The sequence below is a fragment of the Tachyglossus aculeatus genome, chromosome 2, assembly GCF_015852505.1.
Source record: "Tachyglossus aculeatus isolate mTacAcu1 chromosome 2, mTacAcu1.pri, whole genome shotgun sequence".
Classification (NCBI taxonomy): domain Eukaryota; kingdom Metazoa; phylum Chordata; class Mammalia; order Monotremata; family Tachyglossidae; genus Tachyglossus; species Tachyglossus aculeatus.
The window spans coordinates 166,558,475-166,575,370 of NC_052067.1; the positions used below are offsets into that span (position 1 = coordinate 166,558,475).

General features: G+C 45.0%; 1 protein-coding gene across 1 annotated transcript in view; it reads right to left on the reverse strand.

The window, feature by feature from the left end:
- The window catches only part of IRAG2 (inositol 1,4,5-triphosphate receptor associated 2), a 224,946-nt gene that overhangs the window by 97,675 nt on the left and 110,375 nt on the right, over window positions 1-16,896 (reverse strand). Inside the window, exon 18 of the mRNA XM_038771719.1 lies at window positions 6,005-6,158. Within this exon, the coding sequence (XP_038627647.1) occupies window positions 6,005-6,158 (154 nt within the window). The remainder of the gene's footprint in view (window positions 1-6,004; window positions 6,159-16,896) is intronic.

The window sequence follows — 16,896 nt, forward strand, 5'->3', positions numbered from 1 at the left end:
GTGCTTTGCACATAGTAAGCACTTAATAAATGCCATTATCATTATTATTATATTATTATTATGGGGAGGAACTGTGTCTGCCTAGTCTATCCTACTGTCCTCTCCCAAGGACTTAATGTGGACATCTGCACATGGTAAACGCTCAGTACATTCTACTGATGATGAATGAGAATACTGCATGTTGAAACAATCTTCAAAGGCCTCCTAAAATCCACATCCTCCAGGAAGCCCCCCCAAATCTGCAAATTCTTAGCACTTATATTCTATTCCTGTCCTCAGGAACTATTAACAATAATGCAAACAATACTCCTAATAATACTACAAATAATTTTGGTATTTGCTAAGCATGTACCCCCTCCCCTCGGCCCCCACTCTCCCCCTCTGCTCTACCCCCCTCCCCACAACACTTGTGTATATATATATATATTTATAATTCTATTTATTTCATTAATGGTGTACATATATAAATCTATAATTCCATTTACTATATTGATGTTATTGATGCCTGTTTACTTGTTTTGACATCTGTCTCCCCCTTTTTGACTGTGAGCCTGTTGGGGGCAGGGATCATCTCTATTTGTTGCTGAATTGTACTTTCCAAGTGCTTAGTACAGTGCTCTGCACACAGTAAGCACTCAATAAATATGATTGAATGAACGAATGACTATGTTAAGCGCTGTCCCTGAGACTGGGGGACATAAAATGCACTCAGATTAGGTACACAGGTGAGGAAACAGGCACAAAGGAGTTAGATGACTTTCACAAATGTGTACATTTTTCTCTGCTGTCCACTATTTCGCCCAGGTACACTACACTACTTCCTCTTCTATTATCGTTGATCGCCTTGGTTCCACTATTTGTAAATAAATGTTGCTTTCTGACCATCCCATTAGATTATAAACTCTTGGAGTGCAGTGCTCTTCTCTCTGTCTTACGTCTCTTGTCCTATCTCAAGCTCTCATTCATTCATTCAATTGGATTTCCTGAGTGCTTACTATGTGCACAGCACTGTACTAAGCACTTGGAAGTTACAGTTCAACAATAAAGACAGACACTGCCCACAACAGGCTTACAGTCAAGAAGGGGAGAGATGGACATCAACACAAGTAAACAGGCATCAGTAGCATCAATATAAATAAATAGAATTATAGATATATATGCACATCAAAACAGGTAAACAGACTTTCATATAAATAAATAGAATTATAGATATGTACATCTATAGATAAGTGCTGTGAAGCGGGGAGGCAGGGTAGAGAAAAGGGAGCGAGTTGGGGTGATGGGAGGAAAAGGGGGGCTTAGTCTGGGAAAGTCTCTTGGAGGAGGTGAGCCTTCAGTAGGGCTTTGAATGTGGGGAAGTGTGATTGTTTGGCGGATTTGAGGAGGGAGGGCATTCCAGGCTAGAGGTAGGACGTGGGTCGGGGGTCGGCAATGGGAAAGGTGAGAACAAGGACTAGTATGAAGGTTAACACCAGAGGAACAGAGTGTGTGGGCTGGGCTGGAGAAGGAGAGAAGGGAGGTGAGGTAGGAGGGGGCAAAGTGATGGAGACCTTTGAAGCCAATAGTGAGGAATTTCTGCTTGATATAGAGTTTGATAGGCTACCACTGGAGATTTCTGAGGAGGGAGAGTGACATGTCCAGAATGTTTCTGTATAAAGATAATCCCGGCAGCAGAGTGAAGTATGGACTGAAGTGGGGAGAGACAGGAGGTTGGGAGGACAGAAAGGCTTCTGATGCAGTAATCCAGTCGGGATAAGATGAGAGATTGTATTAACATGGTAGCAGTTCTGATGGAGAGGAAAGGATGGATCTTGGCAATGTTGTGAATGTGAGACTTGGCAAGCTTTGATGATGGATTGGGACCCCAAGTTTGTAGGCTTGTGAGACGGGAAGGATGGTTGTGCCATCCACAGTGATGGGAAAGTCAGGGAGAGGACAAGGTTTGGGAGGGAAGATAAGGAGCTCAGTCTTGGACACGTTGAGTTTTAGATGGCAGGCAGATAACCAGATAGAGATGTTCTGAAGGCAGGAGGAGATGTGAGCCTGGAGGGAGGGAGAGAGAACAGGGGAGGAGATGTAGATTTGGGTGTCATCTGCATAGAGATGATAGCTGAAGCTGTGGGAGTGAGTGAGTTCACCAAGGGAGTGAGTGTAGATGGAGAATAGAAGGGGACCAAGAACTGACCCTTGAGGAACCTCTAGAGTTAGGGGATGGAAGGGGGGAGGAGGACACTGAGAATGAATGGCCAGAGAAATGAGGAGAACCAGGAGAGGACAGATTCAGTGAATTCAAGGTTGGATAGCGTGTTGAGGAGAAGGAGGTGGTCCACAGTATCAAAGGCAGCTGAGAGGTCGAGGAGGATTAGGATGGAGTAGGAACCATTGGATTTAGCAAGGAGGAGGTCATTGGTGACATTTGAGAGGGTGGTTTCAGTGGAGTGGAGGAGATGGAAGCCAGATCAGAGGGGGTCCAAGAGAGAGCTGGAAGAGAGGAATTTGAGGCAGCAAATGTAGATGACTCAATCCAGGAGTTTGGAAAGGAAGGGAAGGAGGGAGAAGGGGCGATAACTAGAGGGGGCTGTGGGGTCAAAGGAGGGTTTTTTTATAGGAAAGGGGAGACTTGGTCATGTTTGAAGGCAGAGGGGAAGAAGCTCTTGGAGAGCGAGTGGTTGAAGATGGAAGTTTAGGAGGGGAGGAGAGAAGAGGCGAGAGTTTTTTTTTTTATAAGGAAGGAAGGAATGGGGTCTGAAGCACATGTGGAGGGCATGGCACTTGAGGGGAGTGAGGAGATCTCTTCTGAAGATACTGATGAGAAGGTTGTGGAAGTAGAAGAGAGGGCTGAGAGGAGAGGAGGTGGGATGGAGGAAGGGGAGGAATGATTTTGGGGAGCTCAGACCTCATGGTGTTAATTTTCCTAATGAAGTAGGTGGCCAGATCGTTGGGGTGAGGGAAGGGGCAGGGGTGGGGGAACAGGGGGCTTGAGGAGGGAGTTAAATGTCTGTAACAGCTAATGAGGGTGATGGGCCTGGGCATCAATAAAGGAAGAGAAATGGTTTTGCCATCAATGCGGTGCTTCACGCCCAGTAGGTGTTCAATAAATACCACCGATATTAGATGAATCATCACATGGTAGACTTCCTAGGGAGAGGAACCATGTCCTTTAATTCTATTGTATTTCCCCAGCACTTACTACAGTCCTCTGTACACTAGGAGGTGCTCAGTAAACACTATTGATGGTGCTTAGTACCATGCTCTGCACACAAAAAGCGCTCATTAAATACATCAATTGATTGATGGTGATTAGGTTAAAACCATTCGATTGCAGACTTCTTGAAGCCAGGAATCATGCCATATTTCTGTTGCTCTTCCCCAGTGGTCAGTAAATCAATCAATCAATCATATTTATTGAGCACTTACTGTGTGCAGAGCACTGTACTAAGCGCTTGGGAAGTACAAGTTGGCAACATACAGAGACGGTCCCTACCCAACAGTGGGCTCACAGTCTAGAAGGGGGAGACAGAGAACAAAACAAAACATATTAACAAAATAAGTGCTTCACACATAGTAGGTGCTCAGTACATAGCACTATTTGGCTGTTGGGGAGGGTAAGAGCTGCTTTCTCCACATCTAAGCTCAGAATCAGTTGTATTTATTGAGCGCTTACTGTGTGCAGAGCACCGTATTGAACATTTGGGAGAGTACAGTGTAACAGGGTTGGTAATTGGTTCCCTGCCCATAAAAAAGCTTAGTCTAGAGGCCGGAGACAGACATTAAAGTAAATCGGGGATATTTACATGAGCGCTGTGGAACTAAGGCTGGGGTGAATAGCAAATGCTTTAAGGGTATACTCCCAATTCAAGGGCTATGCAAAAAGGAGAGGAGGAAGTAGGGGAAATGAGGGCATCATCATCATCATAATCAGAATATTAATTATAATGGTATTTGTTAAGCAAACAAGTTCCGAGCACTGTAATAATAATAATTATAATAATGGTATTTGTTAAGCGCTTACTATGTTCCAAGCACTGTAATATTAATTGTTATAATAATGGTATTTATTAAGCACTTACTATGTGCAAAGCACTGTTCTAAGTCCTGGAGTAAATACAAGGTAATCAGGTTGTCCCACGTGGGGCTCACAGTCTTAATCCCCATTTAACAGATGAGGTCACTGAGGCACCGAGAAGTTAAGCGACTTGCCCAAAGTCACAGAGCTGCCAAGAGGCGGAGCGGAATTAGAACCCATGACCTCTGATTCTCAAGCCTGGGCTCTTGCCACTAAGCCATGCTGCTTCTTTAAAGACTGTACTAAACACTGTTGTAGATAAAAGATGATCAGGTCCCATACGGGGCTCACATTCTAAGTAGGAGGGCAGGGAATATGCCTGTTTATTGTTAAATTGTCCTCTCCCAAGGGCTCAGTACAGTGTTTTTCACTCAGTAAGTGCTCAAAAAATACAATTGAATGAATGAGGGAAAACAGGTATTGAATCCCCTTTCTTCAGGTGAAGGAATGGAGGCCCTGAGAAGCACAGTGACTCACTCAAAGTGACATAGCAATCAAGTAGCAGAGAAGCAGCGTGGCTCAGTGGAAAGAGCATGGGCTTTGGAGTCAGAGGTCATGGGTTCGAATCCCGGCTCCACCAATTGTCAGCTGTGTGACTTTGAGCAAGTCACTTCACTTCTCTGTGCCTCAGTTCCCTCATCTGTAAAATGGGAATTATGACTGAGCCCCCCATGGGACAACCTGATCACCTTGTAACCTCCCCAGTGTTTAGAACAGTGCTTTGCACATAGCAAGTGCTTAATAAATGCCATTATTATTATTATAAGTAGCATAACTGGAATTAGAATCCATATCCCTTGACTCCCAAGCCCTTCCCCTTGGCCGTGCTGCTTTTTATGCTGCTTAGGTCACCTTGTAACCTCCCCAGCGCTTAGAACAGTGCTTTGCACATAGTGAGTGCTTAATAAATGCCATTATTATTATTATTATTATTATTATTATTAGTTGGGGAAGGCCCCTTGGATGAGATATAATGTTAACAAGGATCATCTTATTAGAACCCAAGTTTGTGGCTTCTAATCCTGGCTCCACCACTTGTCTGCTGGGTGACCTTGAGCAAGTCACTACACTTCTCTGGGCCTCAGTTCCCCCATTTGTAAAATAGGGATTGAGACTGTGAGCCCCACATGGGACAGGGACTGTGACCAACCCAATTTGTTTGTATCCACCCAAGTGCTTAGTGCAATGCCTGGCACAGTGTAAGCGATTAACAAATACCAGAATTATTAGTATTATTATCTGGAGCCATAGAGGGGACAGGAGTCTTACATACAGCCTACTAGACTGTAAACTCATTCATTCAGTTGTATTTATTGAGTACTTATTGGGTGCAGAGCACTGTATTAAGCGCTCGGGAAAAATCTAACATGGCAATAAACAGTGACATTCTCTGCCCATATTCATTCATTCATTCAGTTGTATTTATTGAGCACTTACTGTGTGCAGAGCAGTTTACTAAGCGCTTGGGAAGTCCAAGTTGGCAACATATAGAGACGGTCCCTACCCCACAGCGGGCTCACAGTCTAGAAGTCCATAATGAGCTTACAGTCTACAGGAGGGGAGACAGGCATCAACAGATTTTGATAGATTATATATATAATGTAATCTATAGGTTATAATCAATATCTTGATCTTATATAAATATATCAATATATTTCATATTTATATATAATGTGTATTCATATATTATATATAGGTCAATAATATATTGATATAATCAGTAATCAATAGATTACATAGATAAAAATGAGGGCTATGTACATAAGTGCTGTGGGACTGGGAGGAGGGGAGAGCAAAGGGAGCAAGTCAGTGATGCAGAAGGGAATGAGCAGGGAATTGTGTATGTTTACTATGTATCGCACTCTCCCAAGCACTTAGTACAGTGCCCCGCACACAGTAAGTGTTCAATAAATACCAATGACTGGCTGAACGACTTACTTGAGGGGCTGGAGGGTCAGCTGGTCAGCAGAGCACTGTCTGTCAGGGTTGCTCTCCAACCTCCCGCAGAAAGTCGCAGCTGGGCCTGACCCGGGAGTCCAGTCTGCCTTCTGCCCTCCTGGCATCCACTCTAGGGGGTCGGGACCCCAAGCATCTGTGGCGAGACAAGAAGACACGGAGAAATCTTATTCATTTCTGGGCCGGAAATCCAGGGTCTCCTCTCTGACTTAGTGGGTCATTAAAAGGCAGTCCAGTGAAGCTCAACTCCTGTTTGCCTTGCAAATGGAAGGGATCTGGCTGCAGCTCAGATCTTGCAAAACAGCATAATTCTTCCCCCACCCACGCACCCCATTTTCTCTCCTAGCCTGCAGCAAGGTTGGGAGGGAGAGAGGGAGGGGAAACTGACCGAGGGAGTTAGTCAGTCCATCATATTTATTGAGTGTTTACTGTGGCGGAGCACTGTGGTAAGTTCTTGGGAGGGTATGACACTGAACAGACACATTCCCTGCCCACAATGAGCTTACAGTCGAAAGGGGAGACAGACATAAATAGAAATCAAGAAATGACAGATATGGATGTAAGTGGTGTGGGGCTGAATGAATAAAAGAGGTGAGTCAGGGTGATGCAGAAGGGAGTGGAAGCAGAGGAAAGGGAGGCTTAGTCGGGGAAGGCCTTTTGGAAGATAGATGAAATTGAGATGTGGTGAGAAAGTTAGCATTAGAGGAGCAAAGTGTGCACGCTGGGCTGGAGTAGAACAGTAGTGAGTTGATGTAGGAAGGGACAAGGGGGTTGACTGCTTTAAAGCCGATGGTGAGGTATTTCCGTTTGATGTGGAAGGTGAAAGAGCAACCGCTTGAGGTGTGGGGAAACTTGGCCTGAACGTTTTTTGTAGAACAATGAGCTGGCAAACAGATTGAAATTTGGACTGGAGTGGCTAGAGACAGGAGGCAGGGAGGTCAGCAAGGAGGCTGACACAGGAGTCCAGGTGGGATAGGTTAAGTGATTGGATTAACATGGTAGCAGTTTGGATGGCAAGGAAAGGGTGGATTTTAGCGATGTTGTGAAGGTGGGACTGACAGCACTTAGTGATGGATTCTATATGTGGGTTGACAGAGAGGAGTCAAGGATAATGCCAAGGTTACCAGCTCGTGAGGCAGGAAGGATGGTGGTGTCGTCTACAGTGATGGGAAAGTCATCATCATCATCAATAGTATTTATTGAGCGCTTACTGTGTGCAGAGCACTGTACTAAGCGCTTGGGAATTACAAGTTGGCAACATATAGAGACAGTCCCTACCCAACATCATCATCATCATCATCAATCGTATTTATTAAGCGCTTACTATGTGCAGAGCACTGTACTAAGCGCTTGGGAAGTACAAATTGGCAACATATAGAGACAGTCCCTACCCAACAGTGGGCTCACAGTCTAAAAGGGGGAGACAGAGAACAAAACCAAACATACTAACAAAATAAAATAAATAGAATAGATATGTACAAGTAAAATAAATAGAGTAACAAATATGTACAAACATATATACATTTGGGCGGGAAGATAAGAAGTTTGGTTTTAGACATGTTAAGCTCAAAGTGGCAGGAGGAAATCCAAGTAGAAAGAGGGAAACCTGAGTGAGGGAGGAGGCTGAGGGAGGGAGGAGAGAGGAAAGTCTGAGAGAAGAAGGAGTCTCCTCAGGACCAAGTTGAATTAGGTGCTTGGGTAAAGACTGAAAGGATGGTCCCAAGAAGTAAGGGTTAATTTAAATTAAGGGGCAGGTACATATTCGTTTATCTTCTAAATCCCCTTATCTCCTCTCAAACTAAACAGCAATAAAGGGAAGCAGGAAGCCAGGCTCCAGGTTCATAAACTGTGTTTGACTTTCAAACCTGGGTTGAGATGAGGTGAGTGTGTACGTGTGTGTGTGTGTGTGTGTGTGTGTGTGTGTGTAGTCTGTCAGTGGAAGAGTTATATGTGGTTCTTGCCCTTTAACACTTCCCACCCCCGTATGAAACCAGCATCTGACTATTTCCCTGCTCTTCTGCTCATTTCATTCATTCCTTCAATCGTATTTATTGAGCGTTTACTGTGTGCAGAGCACTGTACTAAGTATTTGAATTCATTCCACTCAGCTCATTGTGGGCAGGGAATATGTCTGTTTATTGTTCTGTTGTACTCTCCCAAGTACTTCATACAGTGCTCTGTACACAGTAAGTGTTCAGGAAATAAGATTGAATGAATGAAGGTACATTTAACAGTGAACAGGTCCCTTCTGAGCACCTGAGAAGGATGAACTCCCCCAAATTCTCTGCTCAGGACAGAGACAGATGGTGGCCTTTGGAAAGGATGTCAGCTGGACAGTAAAGCCCCCCTCGCCCTCCCCATCATTCTTGCAATGTGAGAAGAACAGCGAACCCCAGGAGTTGGGAGACCCCTAATCCCAGCTCTGTTACTGGCCTTGGCATCTCCTTGGGAAAGTCACAGAATCTCTCTTATCCCAAAGAGAATCAGCACAGTTTACTGGATAGATCCCGGGCCTGGGACTCAGAAGGATCTGGGTTCTAATATCTGCTGTGTGACCTTGGGCAAGTCGCTTCACCTCTCTGTGCCTCTGTTCCCTCACCTGTGAAACGGGGATTAAATCTTTGAGCCCCATGTGGAACAGGGACTGTATCCCGCCTGATTTGCTCGGATCCACTCTACCGCTTAGTGCAGTGCCTGGCACATAGAAAACACTTCACAAATACCACAATTACTGATATTATTATCCATCCTTTCTAAATAGGCATAATGTTGCTTGTATCCCTACCCTTACATTGTGGGACAGGGGCAGGGTCTGATCTGCCCAAGTGCTTGACACTTGTTTTTTCTAAATAGCATAGTAAATAACTGGAGAGTCCAGGAAGTGCCTTTAGAATATAAGTTTGTTGTGGCAGGGAATGTGGCTACCAACTCTGTTATATTATCTGCTCCTCCTCCCTTCCTGATTGCCGCCACCCCCTCCTTCCCCTCCCCACAGCACTCGTGAATATTTGTACATATTTATTACTCTATTTTATTAATGATGTGCAGATAGATATAATTCTATTTATCTATTCTTATGGTACTGACACCTGTCTACTTGTTTTGTTTTGTTGTCTGTCTCCCCCTTCTAGTCTGTGAGCCCGTTGTTGGGTAGGGACCGTCTCTGTAGGTTGCCAATTTGTACTTTCCAAGCACTTAGTATAGTGCTCTGAACACAGTAAGCACTCAACAACTATGATTGAATGAATGAATATTATACCCTTTCAAGTGCATAATAGAGTGCTCTGCACACAGTAATAAATACCACTGATTGATCAGTTTGGAATTAAGAGAATCAGATATCATCTTAATGCCAACAATATGTCCCTTCTACACTGCCCTGACTCACTCTCTTTGCTCTTTCCCCCTCTCCCAGCACCACAACACTTCGAGAAGCAGCATGGCTCATGGAAAGAGCACAGGCTTGGGAGTCGGAGGTCATGGATTCTAATCCTAGCTCCATCACTTGTCAGCTGTGTGACTTTGAGCAAGTCGCTTAACTTTTCTGGGCCTCAGTTACCTCATCTGTAAAATGGGGGTGAAGACTGTGAGAACCACGACAGACAACCTGATGACCTTCTATCTACCCCAGCACTGACCCTAACTCCTCCCTCCCCCACCCACTCCCGCCGCACCACCAGACTGTGGGCTCGTTGTGGGCAGGGATTGTCACTCTTTCCTTCCCTTCCCCACAGCACCTGTATATATGTATATATGTTTGTACATATTTATTACTGTATTTATTTATTCACTTTACTTGTACATATCCATTCTATTTATTTTATTTTGTTAGTATGTTTGGTTTTGTTCTGTCTCCCCCTTTTAGACTGTGAGCTCACTCTTGGGTAGGGACTGTCTCTATATGTTGCCAGCTTGTACTTCCCAAGCTCTTAGTACAGTGCTCTGCACACAGTAAGCGCTCAATACGATTGATTGATTGTTTCATACTTTCCCAAGTGCTTGGTACAGTGCTCTGCACACAGTAAATGCTTAAAGAGTACGAATGAATGAATGAACCAGAATTGAGGGGAGCCACATGAGCCCCCTTCTAGACTGTGAGCCCATTGTTGGGTAGGGACCATCTCAATATGTTGCCAACTTGTACTTCCCAAACGTATGTTGCCAACTTGTACTTCCCAAATGCTTAGTACAGTGCTCTGTACACAGTAAGCACTCAGTACTGTTGAATGAATGGTCTCTATTGCTGTATTGTACTTTTCCAAACAGTACAGTGCTCTGCAAACAGTAAGTGCTCCATAAACACGACTGACTGAATGAATGATTAAATGAATGTGAGTTTGGCACCAGGCTGTTGTAACTCTGAAATCAGGCTCCTTGCTGACCTCCTGCTCAGCCTCCTGCTTCTCCCCATTCCCATCCTCACTTCATTCTGTTGCCCAAATCATTTAAAAAGCAAAAACAAAGAAACACATTCAGTCCACATAGTAATAATACTGATAGCATTTGTTAAGCATTCACTATGTACAAAGCACTGTTCTAAGCACTGGGGAGGATACCAGGTGATCAGGTTTCCCCACGTGGGGCTCACAATCTTCATCCCCATTTTCCGGATGAGGAAACTGAGGCACAGAGAAGTTAAGCTACCTGTCCAAAGTCACACAGCTGACAACTGGCAGAGCTGGGATTTGAACCCATAAACTCTGACTCCCAAGCCCGTGCTCTTCCCACAGAGCCATGTGGCTTTTCTAGATGCTTCATATCTCTCCACTCCTCAAGAAGCTCCAGTGGTTGTCCATCCACCTCTGCATCAAATGAAAACTCCTCACCATTGACTTTAAAGCCATCCATCACCTTGCCCCCTTCGTACCTCATCTTACTGCTCTTCCACTCATCATCATCATCACCATCATCAATCGTATTTATTGAGCGCTTACTATGTGCAGAGCACTGTACTAAGTGCTTGGGAAGTACAAATTGGCAACATATAGAGACAGTCCCTGCCCAACAGTGGGCTCACACTCCAAACCAGTCTCTACATTTTGCTCTTCTAATGCCATCCTACTCACTGTACCCCCATCTCATACAGCTCGCCACCATCCCCTCACTCACATCCACCTTCTGGCCTGAAACACCCACCCATTCGCTACCTCTCAATCGTTGGTATTTATTGAACACTTCCTCCATACAGAGCACCGTACTAAAAGCTCGGGAAAGCGCAACACGATATGATTTAGAGTAGAAGTCTTATAATTTTAGAATCTGAGGACTACTCTATAATTCCAGATAGATCTTTAGACTTCAACTTCTTCACATTATTTAGTGATCCCTGACTTCTAATTATCTCTAAAGTACCGATTTTTTCATTTGTAATCTCTTCTGCTGAGACATGGTGTAGTAATCAATCAATCAATCAATCGTATTTATTGAGCGCTTACTATGTGCAGAGCACTGTACTAAGCGCTTGGGAAGTACAAATTGGCAACACATAGAGACAGTCCCTACCCAACAGTGGGCTCACAGTCTAAAAGGGGGAGACAGAGAACAGAACCAAACATACCAACAAAATAAAATAAATAGGATAGAAATGTACAAGTGAAATAAATAAATAAATAAATAGAGTAATAAATATGTACAACCATATATACATATATACAGGTGCTGTGGGGAAGGGAAGGAGGTAAGATGGGGGGATGGAAAGGGGGATGAGGGGGAGAGGAAGGAAGGGGCTCAGTCTGGGAAGGCCTCCTGGAGGAGGTGAGCTCTCAGCAGGGCCTTGAAGGGAGGAAGAGAGCTAGCTTGGCGGATGGGCAGAGGGAGGGCATTCCAGGCCCGGGGGATGACGTGGGCCGGGGGTCGACGGCGGGACAGGCGAGAACGAGGTACGGTGAGGAGATTAGCGGTGGAGGAGCGGAGGTTGCGGGCTGGGCAGTAGAAGGAGAGAAGGGAGGTGAGGTAGGAGAGGGCGAGGTGATGGACAGCCTTGAAGCCCAGGGTGAGGAGTTTCTGCCTGATGCGCAGATTGATTGGTAGCCACTGGAGATTTTTGAGGAAACAACCTGGAATCAGAAATCTGGTCTAGAGCCACATAAACTCCTTTAAAAATATACACTTAATAATAACGATGGTATTTGTTAAGTGCTTACTATCTGCAAAGCACTGTTCTAAGCACTGGGGGTTTACAAGGTGATCAGGTTGTCCCACATGGAGCTCACAGTCTTAATCCCCATTTCATGGATGAGGGAACTGAGGCCCAGAGAAATTAAGAAGTTATCCTAATCCTAATCCTCCTCAACCTCTCAGCTCCCTTCGACACGGTGGACCACCCCCTTCTCCTCAACATGCTATCCGACCTTGGCTTCACAGATTCCGTCCTCTCCTGGTTCTCCTCTTATCTCTCCGGTCGTTCATTCTCAGTCTCTTCTGCAGGCTCCTCCTCCCCCTCCCATCCTCTTACTGTGGGGGTTCCCCAAGGTTCAGTGCTTGGTCCCCTTCTATTCTCGATCTACACACACTCCCTCGGTGACCTCATTCGCTCCCACAGCTTCAACTATCATCTCTATGCTGATGACACCCAGATCTACATCTCTGCCCCTGCTCTCTCCCCCTCTCTCCAGGCTCGCATCTCCTCCTGTCTTCAGGACATCTCCATCTGGATGTCTGCCCGCCACTTAAAACTCAATATGTCCAAGACTGAACTCCTTGTCTTCCCTCCCAAACCCTGCCCTCTCCCTGACTTTCCCATCACTGTTGAAAGCTCTACCATCCTTCCCGTCTCACAAGCCCGCAACCTTGGTGTCATCCTCGACTCCACTCTCTCATTCACCCCTTACATCCAAGCCATCACCAAAACCTACTGGTCTCAGCTCCACAACATTGCCAAGATCCGCCCTTTCCTCTCCATCCAAACCACTACCCTTCTCGTTCAAGCTCTCGTCCTATCCCGTCTGGACTACTGCATCAGCCTCCTCTCCGATCTCCCATCCTTGTGTCTCTCCCCACTTCAATCCATACTTCATGCTGCTGCCCGGATTGTCTTTGTCCAGAAACCCTCTGGGCATGTTACTCCCCTCCTCAAAAACCTCCAGTGGCTACCAATCAATCTGCGCATCAGGCAGAAACTCCTCACCCTGGGCTTCAAGGCTGTCCATCCCCTCGCCCCCTCCTACCTCACCTCCCTTCTCTCCTTCTCCAGTCCACCCCGCACCCTCCGCTCCTCTGCCACTAATCTCCTCACCGTGCCTCGTTCTCACTTGTCCCGCCATCGACCCCCGGCCCACGTCATCCCCCGGGCCTGGAATGCCCTCCCTCTGCCCATCTGCCAAGCTAGCTCTCTTCCTCCCTTGAAGGCCCTACTGAGAACTCACCTCCTCCAGGAGGCCTTCCCAGACTGAGCCCCTTCCTTCCTCTCCCCCTCGTCCCCCTCTCCATCCCCCTCATCTTACCTCCTTCCCTTCCCCACAGCACCTGTATATATGTATATATGTTTGTACATATTTATTACCCTATATTACTTGTACATATCTATTCTATTTATTTTATTTTGTTAGTATGTTTGGTTTTGTTCTCTGTCTCCCCCTTCTAGACTGTGAGCCCACTGTTGGGTAGGGACCTGTCTCTATATGTTGCCAACTTGTACTTCCCAAGCGCTTAGTACAGTGCTCTGCACACAGTAAGCACTCAATAAATATGATTGATTGACTAATTAAGTGACTTGCCCAAAGTCACACAGCTGACAATTGGCGGAGCTGGGATTTGAACCCATGACCTCTGACTCCAAAGCCCATGCTCTTTCCACTGAGCCACGCTGCTTCTCTGACAATCTTTCTCCTGGATAGTATTGATTTTCATCATCAATGGTATTTGAGAGTTTAGCTTGTGCAGAGCATGGGACTATGCTTTTAGGAGAGTAAAATATAAACAGAGTTGGTAGACATGTTTCCTACCTACAATAAGTTTCCATTCTAGAATGTGAGGTTCAGAGCCACCTTTTCCAATCTCCTTCAAAATGGAAAAAACATTCAAGTCATTACTTCCTAAGACAAAACTCAGCCAGAGTTTATATTTAGATGGAATGACAGGTTCGTTCAGACTTTGGTACACAGTTTCATTAGTAAACTACTTTCATTTTTTTTTATAGTGGTAACATTTCCCGGTATCAATGATCTTGCTTTTAAATCTGGGCTGTGCGTTATCGATTAGTGGCATTTATTGAGCGTTTTTTCTGGGCACAGAGTTTGGAGAGTACGTCAGCATTGGTAGACACATTAAACATGGTAGTTTCTATTTATTTTTCATCCACATTTTCTATTTAAAGCGGCAAGTTCTTGGTAGAGGAAAATCGAGAGAGTCTAACAAACAAGGTGAATTTCTAATGGGATACAAAGATTTTCCCCTTAACTGCTTAAAAGCTAGCTCCTGTTGGTAATGATAATTTCCCATAATATTACCTAGCAACTATTTTACAGTAATGATGCCATATTGCTTGTTTGCTCTTTTTATGGCAGACTATTTTAACATCTCAAATCAGAGCTCAAGTAATATGATCTGTCTGATATATATATATATATATATATGTATCTCATCTGACCATCACACACCTCATCTTCAAATCCCGGTTGGATCACATCTCCTCCAAGAAGCCTTCCTTGACTAAATCAGCTCTCATCTCTCCATTTATTCTCTCTCCCTTCTGCATCATCTATTTTACTTAAATCTGTACTTTCTAAGCACTTTGACTCATCCAACCCACAGCACTTAGATATATATCCTTTTACTGTGTCATTTTCTCTACCTGTGATTTGTCTTAATATCTAGACTAAGTTCTTTGTGGGCAGGAAAATGTTTACCTACTTAATAATAATAATACTAATGGCATTTGTTAAGCACTTACTATGTGCAAAGCACTGTTCTAAGCTCTGGGATGGATACAAAGTGATCAGGTTGCCCCACTTGGGGCTCACAGTCTTAATCCCCATTTTACAGATGAGGTATTGTACAAATACCTTCTCATACAAATACCATACCAAACAAATGCCATAATTATTATATTATTATTATTACTCTCTTAAGTTCTTATTACAGTGCTCAGGAAGGGCTCAGTAAACATCCCTGATTAATTGAGAAGCAGCAGTGTGGCTCAGTGGAAAGAGCACGAGCTTGGGAGTCAGAGGTTGAGGGTTCTAATCCCAGCTCTGACATTTGTCAGCTGTGTGACTTTGGGCAAGTCATTTAACTTCTCTGTGCCTCAGTTACCTCATCTGGAAAATGGTGATGAAGACTGTGAGCCCCACTTGGGGCAACCTGATTACCTTGTGTTCCCCCCTCACCCCCAGCGCTTAGGACAGTGCTGGGCATATAGTAAGACCTTAGCAAATTAAATTATTATTATTATTATAGGTGAGTCTTGCTTCTCCCTTCCAATAGAAGCCCCTGGAATATGACTCCAAAGCAAATTCATGAATAATAATAGTAATTATGGTATTAGTTAAGTGCTTACTATGTGCCAAGCACTGTTCTAAGCACTGGGTTAGATACAAGGTAATCAGGTTGTCCCATGAGGGGCTCACAGTCTTAATCTCCGTTTTACAGATGAGGTAGCTGAGGCACACAGAAGTGAAGTGACTTGACCAGGGTCACACAGCAGACAAGTGGCAGAGCAGGGTTTAGAACCCATGTCCTCTGACTCCCAAGGCTGCTCGTCACTAAGCCACACTGCTTCTAGGCCATGCTCTTTCTAAACCTTAACCCTAATCTATACCACTTGTATGTTGCGTGTGTCTGTGGTCAGGACACTTCACTCAGTTTCCTCAACTGTAAAATGGGATTAAATGCCTGTTCTCACTCCCCACATACACAGTGAGCCCCACGTGGGACAGGGATTCTGTCTTATCATTATCATCATAGTAATAATAGTGATATTTGTTAAGTGATGATGTTGGTATTTGTTAAGTGCTTACTATGTGTGAAGCACTGTTCTAAGTGCTGGGGGGGATACAAGGTGATCAGGTTGTCCCACATGGGGCTCACAGTCTTAATCCCCATTTTACAGATGAGGGAACTGAGGCACAGAGAAGTTAAGTGACTTGCCCAAGGTCACACAGCTGACAAGTACGGAGCCAGGATTTGAATCCATGACCTCTGACTCCCAAGCCCGGGCTCTCTCCACTGAGAGATAAAAGCAAATCAGGTTGGTCACAGTCCCCGTCCCACGTGGGGCTCACAGTCTCAATCTCAATCAATCAATCATATTTATTGAGCGCTTACTGTGTGCAGAGCACTGTACTAAGTGCTTGGGAAGTACAAGTTGGCAACATATAGAGACAGTCCCTACCCAACAGTGGGCTCACTCTCTAGAAGGGGGAGACAGAGAACAAAACCAAACATACTAACAAAATAAAATAAATAGAATAGATATGTACAAGTAAAATAGAGTAATAAATAGAGTAAAATAGAGTAAAATAGAGTAATAAATATGTACAAACATATATACATATATACAGGTGCTGTGGGGAAGGGAAGGAGGTAAGACGGTGGGGATGGAGAGGGGGACGAGGGGGAGAGGAAAGAGGGGGCTCAGTCTGGGAAGGCCTTCTGGAGGAGGTGAGCTCTCAGTAGGGCCTTGAAGGGAGGAAGAGAGCTAGCTTGGTGGATGGGCAGAGGGAGGGCATTCCAGGCCCGGGGGATGACGTGGGCTGGGGGTCAACGGTGGGACAGGCAAGAACGAGGCACAGTGAGGAGATTAGCGGCAGATGAGCGGAAGGTGCGGGCTGGGCTGGAGAAGGAGAGAAGGGAGGTGAGGTAGGAGGGGGCGAGGGGATGGACAGCCTTGAAGCCCAGGGTGAGGAGTTTCTGCCTGATGCGCAGATTGATTGGTA